Source organism: Felis catus, chromosome C2 (assembly GCF_018350175.1).
Source record: "Felis catus isolate Fca126 chromosome C2, F.catus_Fca126_mat1.0, whole genome shotgun sequence".
Lineage (NCBI taxonomy): Eukaryota > Metazoa > Chordata > Mammalia > Carnivora > Felidae > Felis > Felis catus.
Genome location: NC_058376.1, coordinates 136,654,474 through 136,667,309, shown reverse-complemented (window position 1 = coordinate 136,667,309; position 12,836 = coordinate 136,654,474). Strand labels below are relative to the sequence as shown.

Sequence of the window (12,836 nt, the reverse complement as noted above, 5' to 3'; positions counted from 1 at the left end):
GATATTATCTAATTGAGTTAATTACTTGTGAGAATTCAAATATTGGTCACTCATTCCTTCTATGAATTATTGTCTATTTTGCCCACTTTTCAACTAGAGTGTCTTTTTCTTAATAGAATAGGGCTCTTTATATATTCTAGATAGTATTCCTTGTCTTTATTTACATGGGCTATAGCTTTCTTTTTCTACTTTATTTTTACCTTATGTTTTTTGATGTTCAAGAATTTTAAATATTAATATCCTCTGTCACCTTTTTGCTTAAAATTTTTCTCTAAAATTTGTTTTGCTTTTTCACTTAGGTCTTTAACTGTGTAGCATTTTGTGGAATGGGGATGATTTTATTTTCCATGAGAATAGCCCATTGCCTTAGCACTATTCATTGACTAATCTATCTTTTCCCCACTGATGAATACCACTCTCTTTGTCACACACCGAAATTTCTTTCTATTGGTTTATTTGTCTAGCTATGGGCTGGGTACTGTATAATCACTTTTTTTTTTTTTTTTGGTTTGGCGATAAAATATAGTATCATTTTGATCATTTTTAAGTGTATAGTTCAGTAGCATTATGTACATTCACACTGCTGTGCAATCATCAGTTACCCGTCTCCAGAACTTTTTCATCATCCCAAACTGAAACTCTGTACTCATTAAATAACTGCCCATTTATTCCACCCCACCCCATCTCTTAGTAACCACTATTCTACTTTATGGCTCTATGAAATTGACTATTCCAGGTACCTCATATAAATGAGTATATACAGTATTTCCCCTTTTGTATCTGGCTTATTTAACATAATGTTTTATCCATGCCATAGCATGTTTCATACATGTCCACACATACCAGAATTTCATTCCTTTTTAAGCCTCAGTAGTATTCCATTGGATCTATGTACCACATTTTGTTTATCAATGGGCATTAGGGTTGTTTCCACTTTTTGTCTATTAGAAATAATGTTGAGGGGCGCCTGGGTGGCTCAGTCAGCTAAGCATCCGACTTCAGCTCAGGTCATGATCTCACAGCTCATGAGTTTGAGCCCCACGTTGGGCTCTGTGCTGACAGCTCAGAGCTTGGAGCCTGCTTCTGATTCTGTGTCTCCCTCTCTCTCTCTGCCCCTCCCCCACTCATGCCACATCTCTCTCAAAAATAAATAGACATTAAAAAAAAGAAAGAATGTTGCAGTGAACATGGATGTACAAAGATCTGCTTGAGATCCTGCTTTTAATTCTTTTGGATATGTATCCAGAAGCAGAATTGTTGATAATATGGTAGTTCTATATTTTGATGAACCAACATGCTGTATTCCAGAGTGGTTGAACCATTTTACATTCCCACCAGCAATGCACAAGGATCCAAATTTTTCCATATCCTTGCTAATACTTGTGGGTTTTTTTTCAGAATACCTATCGTAATGGGTGTGAAGTGACATCTCATTGTGGTATTGACTTGCATTACCCCAGTGATTAATGATGTTAAACATCTTTTCATGTGCTTATTGTCCATTTATATAATTTCTTCAGAAAAATGTCTCTTCGAGTCCTATTCCCATTTTTGAATTGGTATGTTTTTGTTGTTGAATCTTAGAGGAGTTCCTAAAACATTCTAGATATTAATCCCTTATCCAATCTGTGATTTGCAAATGTTTTCCCCCATTATGTGGGTTGCCCTTTTACTGTTGGGAGTGTCCTCTGGTGGACAAGTTTTTAATTTTGATTAAGTCTAATTTATCAATTTTTCCTTTTGTTTTCTTTGCTTTTGATTGTTATACTTAAGAAATCATTGCCTAATCCAATGTCATGAAGTTTTTCCTGTATCTTGTAAGTCACAAGTTTTTTTAAAAGACATGGATGGAATTGATTTCTTAATATTTTAGGAATTTTTTTATACCTATGATCATAAATTTGCCTATATCCTTTCCCATATACATTTTTGGTAGCAAGGCCACTCTTAAAATTAGTTGAACCTTCCTTTTTTGCTCTCTGAAACAAATGGTACCTATTCACATTTGGTAAAACTTTGCAATTGAAACTATTTTATCCTGTGCTTTTGTAGGCAAATTTTTGTCTTGATTTTTTTAATGATTATAAGAGTTCTCTAATTCCTGATTCTATTCAGTTAAATTACATTTTTCTTACAAATTGCATATTTCTATGTTTTATTTAATGGTATATTATTTAAAAAACTTTTTTCAGGGGCGCCTGGGTGGCTCGTTTGGATAAGTGTCTGACTTCGGCTCAGGTCATGATCTCACAGTTCGTGGGTTCAAGCCCTGCGTCAGGCTCTGTGCTGACAGCTCAGGGCCTGGAGCCTGCTTTGGATTCTGTGTCTCCCTCTCTCTGCCCCTCCCCTGCTCATGCTGTCTCTGTCTCTGTCTCTCTCTCTCTCAAAAATAAATAAAGGATTTAAAAAAAAATTTTTTTTTCAAATCTCTATACTATATAGGTACATCACTTTTTTGTTACCTATTTGTATCTACTTTCTTTTGTACTGAATCCTTTTTGCTAGTTGTTAATCTTTTCTTATTTTGTTAATCTTTTCAAAGGACCAGCTTCTGTTGATCCTCAGTTTTTTCATTTTCTGCTTTATTAATTTCTGCTTTTGTTATTTTCTTTGTTCATATTCTTTGGGTTTATGCTGTCATTTTTCTAACTTCTATTTAGCTCCTTGATGTCTAGTTTTCCTCATATATATTTTTTAAGATTTTATTTTTAAGTAATCTCTGCTAACATGGAACTCGAACTCACAACCCTGAGATCAAGAGCCACATACTCCATCAACTGAGCCGGCCAAGCACTCCTACTCTTAAATTTTTAAAAGCATTAATTTTTGCCTCTTAGTTTTACTGCGTGACCTCTTTAGTGTTATTTGTATATATCTCAAGTTTGATTTCAAGTATTTTCTAACTTTGTGATTTCTTTTTTGACCTATTATGTAAAACAAAATTTTTCTCATACCAAATTGGAGATTTCTATTGTTATTGTTCTTTGTTAAGTGAGTTCTACTTCTTTTTGTAATACATCAAAAAATTTATTTGTATGGTGTTGGTTCTTTGGTATTTAAATCTTTTGTGACTAGTAAAAGTTGTTGAATTTTGCAAATGTGTAACTGTATATCCTTGAACATAAATTCTCTAATTGTTGAATGCAATGTTGCATAATGTTTTCAATCTTTTTTTGTATCTTTACCAATTTTGCCTGATTCATCATTTGCTATACACACACACACACACACACACACACACACACACACACACCACCTTCCACAGAATTTCTGGATTTATTGATTTTCCTAGTGAATTATTACTTTTATCACTGTTGTAGTCACTCTTTTTCCTTCGTAATGCTGTGTCTTAATGTCTGATATAGCTAAGGCAACTTATATATGGTTAATATTTGCCTGTGTATGGTTAGTATTAGCATTTTTACTATATCATTTTTCCATTTTTTTTAAGCCTTCCTATGTTACTGTTTTAGATATATCTCATTAAAGAGTATATTACTAGATTTTGGTTTTGGTCCAAATTGAATTGTCACCTTTTACCTAACAAATTCTGTCCATTTACATTTATTGTGATAACTGCTATAATGTGATTTATTTCCAGCAAATATTTTTATGTTATCTACTCTGCCTTATTTTCTTTTTTCTCTTAACTGTTTACCATTGGATTAATGGAGTTGTCTTTATTTCTACTTTTATTAAGTGGTTATCCTGAATTGGCTTAATTTGTATACATGACTTCCCAAAGCCAAGTTTCTGAAGAATATCTTTTGGAAGTCATTTTGATGAGGGTCAAATTCTCAGTCTTTTTTCTAAAAATGTATTTAATTTTGCCCTCACTCTTATTGAGTGTAGGTTGACAATTCCCTCAACATTTCATTTTCTTATGGACTTAATTTTGCTGTTGAGAAGTCTTGACAAATTTTTTGCTCATATTTTGGTAATTTATCTCAAGCATTTCATGTTCTTGACTTATTGTAAATGTATTTTAAAAATTCATTTTCACCTGTTTGCTGCTAGTTTCTAGAAATGTAGTTGCTACTAGTTTATGGAAATGCAACTGATTTTTATATATAGACCTTGCTAAATTCACTCACCAGTTCTAGGATTTTTTTTTCATAGATTCCTTAGAATTGTTTTTATGTACATGACCTTATAGTCTACAAATAAAGACAGTTCACTTCTTTCTATCTTGTGTGCCTTTTCTCCTTACTGCACTGACTAGAACCTCTGCTATAATGTTGAATAGATGTGATGAGAGTAGGCATCTTTGCCTTTATCTCAACCTTGGAAGCATTTGGTCTTTCAGCATTACTGTGATGTTGGCTATAAGTTTTTATTGATTACTTTTACCCTATTGAGGAAGTTTCCTTTTATTCTTTGCTAGTTTTTTTTTTTTTAAAGGAATGGGTGTTGAACTTTGTCAAATGCTTTATCTGCATCTATTGAGATGAACATGGTTTTTTTTATGCTATTCATATAGTTAATTACATTAGTGGATTTTCAGTGTTAAATGAACCTTGACTTAATCAGATATGCCCCACTTGGTCATGATCTCTGATATTTTTTATATATTGAATTCCATTTGCTAATATTTTGTCAGAGATCTTTGAATTTGTGTTTATGAGGGTTGTTGATCTATAGTTTTCTTGTAAACTTTGTCCTGACTTTGGTGTCAAGGGTAACAATACTGGCCTCATAAAATGATTTCAGAAGTCTTCCCATGTTTTCTGTTACTTTTCTGCTTACGCTGAAGATCCGTGTATTTTATTGTATTATGTGCGTTTTGTATGGTATTGTGTTGTACTGCATGTATATTGCTAATTATACTTTATTTTTTAAAGTTTATTTGAGAGGGAGAGCATGAGTGAGAGAGGGACAGAGATAGGGGGAGAGAATCCCAAGCAGGCTCTGTGCTGACAGGGCAGAGCCGGACACAGGGTTCAATGTCACTATCTCATAGTTCATGAGTTCTAGCCCCATATCAGGCTCTATGCTGACGGCTCAGGGCCTGGAGCCTGCTTCAGATTCTGTGTGTCCCTCTCTCTCTGCCCCTCCCTGACTTGCCCTCTGTCTTTCAAAAATAAATTTAAAATAAATAAATTTAAAACAAGTAAAAGAAAAAAAAAGAGTTGGACGCTTAACTGAGCCACCCAGATGCCCCATTTTAATTTTTTTTTTAATGTTAAATATAGAAGGGAATGTTGAGTTTTCCACAAAACAACATACAACTATATAGGTGTGAATGTGTTGAGTAGAAGCAGTGCTGGCACACTGAATCAATAGCACTGTATGGGGAGAAAAGATTTTAATAAGAGCTTGATCATAAAATTTGTATGAAATGTGTATTCTATTCAATTTTTAAAACAACCAACATTAACCAAACTTAAGCACTCTCTTATAGCCCTCTTCCTATTCTCTTGTTGGACTGCCCTATTGGACAAAAAGGCAGATTTTTTGTTCTTAGATATTATTAAGCATAAATAGCATACCCATCTCTCTTAACTGCAGAAAATGGGTGGTTAACAGAGAGCAAAGAACAGAGACCAGTGAATTTTAGAAAGGGCCCAATAACCAAATGAAGTGGTATTGCAGAAAGCACACATGCATGAACATGTGCAAGGAGGTCCTTACCTTCTAGCAAATTCTCCGACGGATTGCTTTTTTTTTTTTTTCCTTCAAAGTTTATTTCTTTTGAGAGAGAGAGAGAGAGCCTAACTGGGAAAGGGGCAAAGAGAATTCCAAGCAGCCTTCGCGGGACCAGTGCAAAGTCCAATGCAGGGCTTGAACTCAGGAACCACGAGATCATGACAGGAGCCCAAGTCAGACGCTTAACTGACTGAGTGACCCAGATGCCCCCGCGAGGGATTGCTCTTGAAGAACTTCAAACCTAGATAAATTAAAACTGACAACCTTCGGTTCAGCTCAGAAAATTACACACATACACAAATTAGATGTGTTGTTTCTCATCTTTTTAAACTAATTCTGCCAAGGTTGTGTTGGACTTCCCAATAACAAGAGGGAGCAGGAAGACTGACTTTTGTTTTCCTTGCTTTTCTCTGCGTCGCTTTTTAATAAACCCAGAGAAAATCTACGGCTTTGTCTCTGTTAGTTTTTTTCCACAAAAAAGTAAAGACACTACCATGAAAAAGCCAAGGCATAAGTATACATAAATTACAGTAGAGAACTTTTCATGGCACTTAAGGGTGTTCTCTCACCCCCTCTTTCAGCATCTTCTGTGTACTTTGTTGACGCTCTCGCTCCAAACTATTGGTTCTACTTTGCTAAGGGGAGAATGCTAGTTCTGGAGGGCCCGAGCAGACCAGCTCAGAACAATTCGGAAAAGGCCATAGGCTGCCACCAATAACCCTTCCTTGTACAGCTCTTAGAATCTCTTCAACATTGGTCCGAAGGACGTCAGCTAAAAGACGTGACACATTATTAACCTGCCCATAGTACCTCAGTCTGATCTTGTTTCTACTTCTTAGGTTTCACAATTTTAAATTTTACTTCTAAGTAATATGAAAACCTCGGTCTTCTTTTCACTATTCTAATGAATACAACCAGTTATTAGATGTGTTGAATACAACTTCAGAGCAATTTTTGATATGGATACATGGGGTGGAGTGGGAAGGAGACTTATCCTCCAATCCTGATGTTTGCATCCCTGTGGAAGGACAGACATCACCCCCTGGCCTCCCTGTGCCCCTCATTCATTCCTCCCCTGGGAGGGACTTACCTAATTGATGAGTTACAGCAAGGCCCTGGACTGCACGGGTTGGCTGTTCCGTCACCTGTGCCTCTTCAGAGTTGGCCTGCCTTCAGAGAGCACCACTGCTCTTGGCCATGCACTAAACTCAGTGGTACAGGCTCTGCCCTTGGAGGGGAAGCTGGCAGTGTCTGCAGAGCCGCTGGCGAGTCAGTCACATTCTGGGGTTCAGTATTAGCCCATTTTCCATAGATATATAAGCCACATTCTTCAATATCCATTTTATTATTAATGAAGATATTTTGGTCATCATGTGGCTTATTCCTTTGACTTCTCAGTTGGTTCAGGATTGAGTAAGAAAAGGTACAGTACTTCTCATACCCCAACAGGATATAGGATTCTTTCCTGCAGTCAGCATTTTGAGTGAAATCAGAAGCTCATTAGGAGATGTCTAAGAACCAGCTATATTTTTACCCACGTCTTCATTCATCTTTTTGCAGATGGAAAGCAGAAAAAACGGGGGGGGGGGGGGGGGGGGGGGACTTAACTTCTAAACCAATAACACTCCTCTCTCACTGCTTTTTTCTCCCCTTTGTTTAATGAGCGACAGCGGGCAAAATGCAGTGGACCACTCAAAAGACACAGACCCAGACAAGTGTCTCTCCTCATGGAATTATCTCAATGGTGGTTTGTGAATTTTTATGAAACTTCCAACGAATGCAGCAATTCTAAACATCTTCAACAAAATGCCTAAAAGAATTACGGATCTAGTCGATGGTCATCAACCATCGCCCCGTTGAATTTAGTGGGCTAGAAGAAGAAAACGCAACACCACATTGAGAGCTTTTTAAAATATAATTTAAAACTATGTTGTACCAGTACAATATATTAATTTTACAAATGTAAAATTTTATCCGCTGTTAAAGCATTTGCAAAAACCACACATCCTACTTCAGCTTTATTGCACAATATCTATAAGAAAATATTAATTTTTAAATTAGAAAACATAAAAATGCTTTCAATATAGAAGAGACAATCTGATTTTAAAGACAATACTCTATAAGAATGTCTACCCAGAAAATAACAAACTTTCACAGGATACCAAGCTGGACAGATGCTTCGGCAGATTCAGTACAAAGCACTGTTTAAAACCAGTCCAAGACACTTAATCCAAAGTGTATCATCATTCTTCATTAGAAATCTAGATGCCACTCGAGGCAGTTTCTTAGACTTAAAAAAGTTGAGGCATTTTTCAGTGTGAGCATTCTGAATATCTCTTACCTATTAAAAACAATACTTCCCGCTTAACAGCCATTTGCAGGGTTTTTTCCGTCATGCAGATTATCTCTGGCAACTGTTTTTAACAATGATTAAATGATCACTTTAATTCACTTATGCTGATAAAAAACCCCATCAAGTTAAATACACTTTTAAAACTTAGTCCTTTACAAAAATCAGTTTATAAATTTGTATCATAAAAATTAGTGTCAAAGACCATCAAAATGGCCTTCATTTGTTTTGATATTAGTTGGTTCTCCCAGAGTTGGGATGGCAGACGTCCCACTTCTCTATGTAGTGTTAATCAGAAAATAAACCCAAGCGCTAAGCTGGAGTCCCGAGACAGGTTAATCCGTCTGTACGATGGATTTTAGTGGGATATCACCCTGGGTCTGTATTCCAATGTAGGTGATAAAATACTGACAGCAAATCTTGGTAATTGATTTCACCTCAGACAATGAACAGAATGTAGAGACGCAACAGGAAAAATGTTCATATCGTACATTATCAGTGGGGTTGTGTGTCTCATAGAAAACGAGAACAATCCTTATTAGTTAGAACAAGGATCCACCAAATTTGATACATACGTAGATTATGCATCTTTTCTTATTAAAGCACATTGATTCGATCTCAAGTGTTCTCAAATGTATGCCTTTGTGCAACAGGAGATTGCCTTTTGGAACTTATGGCCTGCATAAGCAAAGTCAAATATAATATTACACATTTGTGTAGAGAAAATAATTATTAAAATAGTGGTTATGCGCTCACAAGTTTATTGTAGGTAGACAGAATTATCAAAAACCCAGATGCTTATAAAAAACTTTGCAGTATTTAGAATTTCTTCCTTAGGAATCAAAGCAGTTGCTTTTCTGGAACTGCATTTTTTCAGAACTGCTCAAAGCACCTCATCTAGATGAGTGTTTTTAAAAAATATATATAAAAAGTCTACAATGAGACTTCAAACATCACATATTTCACCTTTTACGGGCTTTTTATCATGTATCCCTTCCTTAAAGTCCTTCAGAATAAAATAAAAATAAACTCTCACATTCCATTAGAAAAAATGGAAACATTCATGGTCTGAAAAGTTTCTGCATTCCCCCAAATCTTGGTACTATGTGCAATTTCCTCATACACAGGTTTTGAGGAAACCCCTGATCATCTATCACTGAATATTCAGCTAATGGACATGCCATAGAAAATTTACATTTAATAGTAGTAAATAGATTAAAATCTATTCCATAAAATAAAAATGTTCTATGACTTCAATTTAAATACGTATCTGAAAAGCTAAGAGGAGGTTTTTTTGTTTTTCAAAAGTGCTAATTAATACAGTTACAAGTATCTTCAATACATTATGTCCAATTCTTTATAAAACTAAACCACCTTGCTTTAGGCACACTGTTTGATGAGTTTCTAAGAAGCAGAGGGGGGAAAAAATCACTTGTCAATTAATCCAGCTTCCTTAATTTTACTGAAGAAGAATTTCTCCAGGATATTGGCACATTTGTAGTATTCGCTTTCAGGGGGGTTGTATTCTTTGCAATTGGTAAAGACTCGCTGTAAATCTGCCATGAATAATTTCTTAGACACGTAGTACCTATTCTTGAGGCGTTCGCTCATGGTTTTCAGATCTGCACAGGAAAAAAAAATATTAGCAATCTTTGACTCCTATTTTAAACACTCGCTGACAAAAGGGAGACAGGGAGAGAAATTTATGTCATTGGTTTGGCTACATTTTTACCACCCCAATGCCCCTGCTTATAAGAAATTCATATGATCAAGGAAAACAGTTCCTAAATCTTAGGTTGTTTCTGTTGTGAGGGTTCCTTGTGTAAAATCACAGCATTTTAACATTGAAGGGACCATTATTAGTCATCTGGCCCAATCCCCTATTCAGCACAAGGAAGCTAAGTAGATTAGCAGTGATAAGTATGATAAACTAAGTACTGTTAGCTATTCATTCGGAATTACACAGAAGAGGCTCTATCTACACAGAGTAGAGCAGGTGGGACATTTGTACTGAATCACTGCATTACTTAAGTTGAACAATCAGACTGAGTTTGTTTCAATAAATTCACAGTTGTTTTGGTGCTGTAGAGACAGAACTAAAGTACAAAAACTGATCATAAATAAATCTGCAGATACACCAGTGTCCTTGCATATAAAGATTCAAATTAATTTAGTTTCATGCTCCATCCATGAAATAAGAATCACAAGCAATAAAAAAAAAAAAAAATCACACAAAAATTTTTTTCTAAAGCCGTAAGCCTTGAGAGACTACTGTAAAATAGTATTTTCCCAATATATCTACTTCCTTTAAATTATATTATTTTACAAATGAAAACAGTACTTTATCTAAACTTATAAGAATACCATGGGGCTTGTTTACTCCCCACTCTTAGGACTGATTTAAAGAATTCCATGCAAGGGCACCTTGGTGGCTTAGTCGGTAAAGCATCCGGCCTCAGCTCAGGTAATGAACTCACGGTTCGTGAGTTCAAGCCCCACGTCAGGTTGTCTGCTGACAGCTCGGAGCCTGGAGCCCGCTTCAAATTCTGTGTCTCCCTCTTTCTCTGCCCCTTCCCCACTCGCTCTCTCTCTCTCTCTCAAAAATAAATAAATATTAAAAAAAAAAAAATCCATGCAGATTAGAAGATGTTAACATTTGTCTACTGATAGGTTCCTAGTTGACTCTAAGTCTGGTTCTATCACTAAAACTTACATTAACTGTGGGGCACCTGGGTGGCTCAGTTGGTTAAGCCTCTGACTTTGGCTCAGGTCATGATCTCATGGTTTGTGAGTTCGAGCCCCATGTAGGGCTCTCTGCTGTGAGTGCAGAGCCCGCTTCAGATCCTCTGTCTCCCCGCCCCCCCCCCTCTGCCCCTTCCCTGCCTGTTCTTTCTCAAAAATAAACATTAAAAAAATTATATTAACTGTGCATGGAAAAATAAGTCAAAATTGTTAAAGAAATACCTCTGACTACCCATAACCCAAATTCCCACTATATGATCAAATTTTCCAGAGGCAAGGAAACTTACAACCAACTACAGTGGGATTATCAGTTAGTCACATATATAAAATTATGTACAACAACCAAAAATGGAAATTCATTTAGATCAAAATCTTAAATCTACCAAAACACCAAAGAAAAAAATGGGAAATATGTACTCTCGCCTATTTCCTCTGAACAAAGCTTATCTTTGGTAGTGCTATGTCATCAATCTGTGAGTTCAACGTTCAATTTTCTTTTCTCACTAAAACAGTTTGGAAGAAGAGAAAAACTGGCAAGTGTTAAGATACCTAAAGGTTCAGCAAATACCCCACTAGCTGTCTCACCCGAGTGTGACTGAACAGATGAAGATGTCCTCTCATTAAATGAAGAAAGACTAATGAAATTAATTGTGTCTCTCCAAGTAAGTTAGATGTTTACCTTCCTTCCACCACATGCCTACCACTTAAGATATGCTACCTGATATAATTTTATGTTTTAGAAGGAAAAGACATGTAACCAAAAAGGGGAAAAAAAGAATGAAACATGGCACAAAGACGTTTATCCAAAAGCTTTCAAACTATTATTTGGAAGAGAGTGGATAAGAAGAGATGGGGAGAGCCTAAAATACAGTAGGAACAAAACAAGAGTCATAGAAGTATTTGAACCTTTCAGAATAATTACAGCCGATTCCGTACATTTCCTTTCCATCTTTCTATTCTACTCAGTTATAAATAACATCTTTCTTCCTCCAGCCTTCTAAGAGGCTTGGTTGGCCAAACGGCATGTGTTAAAAAAGAAGGTGATTACACATCAGTGATACCACACAGGAAGAAATCATAAAATTATTCTGTTTTCATCCCCCACCCCCACCAACTTGGGAGTTCTGGGTAAATAGGAAAACTCTAACTAGTAATCCACACATGGTAAGAAGACATGCTTGAACCAGACTACTCAGACAATGTTCTGAATGAGATGCCCCAAATGACACAGGTTAGGTCTCATTCATATGGGAGAAAAGAGTTTTTGAAGGCAAAGGGGAAAGAGAAGAAATGCTTTTAGAAAAAGCCAAGAAGGCAATAATGGGAGAAAGTAAAATTATTGATCTGTCAGTCTTGTCCTCAGAAAAAAGACCATCTTTTTGGGCACGACCATCTTAGGGGCAAGACTACACATTTTACTCAGCACCTAAAGACATCCCAAGAAAAATATCATTACTCCCCTAAAGAGCACCATTTACTGTTTTAATTCTCTTTGTCTAGAACACACCTCAGTTCACCACTGGTCTTGCTCAACAGGGCCAATATTGCCCTTGGAAGCATTCAGCTATGCACACAGGTGGTATCCAACTGGAAAGGCTCATCCCTTTGCTTGGCTGGACCAGGAAAAACACTTCCAGAAAGCAGGCTGAGAGTAGGCTATGACAGACAGGACCTTCTAGATCTACTATTGCAGGTCTTCAGAGCATACATGAGCAGGGCTAAAAGATAATTATTCTCCCCAAACTCACACAACCTCCCACGAGGGTTTCATAAAAGGAGTGGAGATGGTCCAGGGTCAGTTGGAGTTAACTCCAGAGGTCAGTTAACTTAAGTTTGGAAATGGGCACAAACGGTCTTTACATATACTTTTTAAATGTTTATTTATTTTTGAGAGAGAGAGTACAAGTAGGGGAAGGGCAGAGAGAGGTGGGGGACGAGAATCCGAAGCGGGCCCCGTGCTGACAGCAGTGAGCATCTGATGCAGGGCTTGAACTCCCAAACCGGATCACGATCTGAGCTGAAGTCAGATGTTCAACGAACTGAGCCACCCAGGTACCCTGGTCTTAACATATTTTTTACATGATGGAAAATACCAAGG

At 36.6% G+C, this 12,836-nt stretch overlaps 1 protein-coding gene across 5 annotated transcripts in view; it reads right to left on the bottom strand.

Moving 5' to 3' along the window:
- Window positions 1-7,542: 7,542 nt before the first annotated feature.
- Window positions 7,543-12,836, bottom strand: part of KAT2B (lysine acetyltransferase 2B) — a 103,505-nt gene continuing 98,211 nt past the window's right edge. For 4 of the 5 annotated variants that reach the window (XM_023260591.2, XM_045037668.1, XM_045037669.1 and 1 more), the window contains one exon: window positions 7,543-9,618. In XM_023260591.2, the coding sequence (XP_023116359.1) occupies window positions 9,425-9,618 (194 nt within the window). In that variant the 3' untranslated portion in view covers window positions 7,543-9,424. The remainder of the gene's footprint in view (window positions 9,619-12,836) is intronic. The other variant, XM_045037670.1, reaches the window with a different exon arrangement.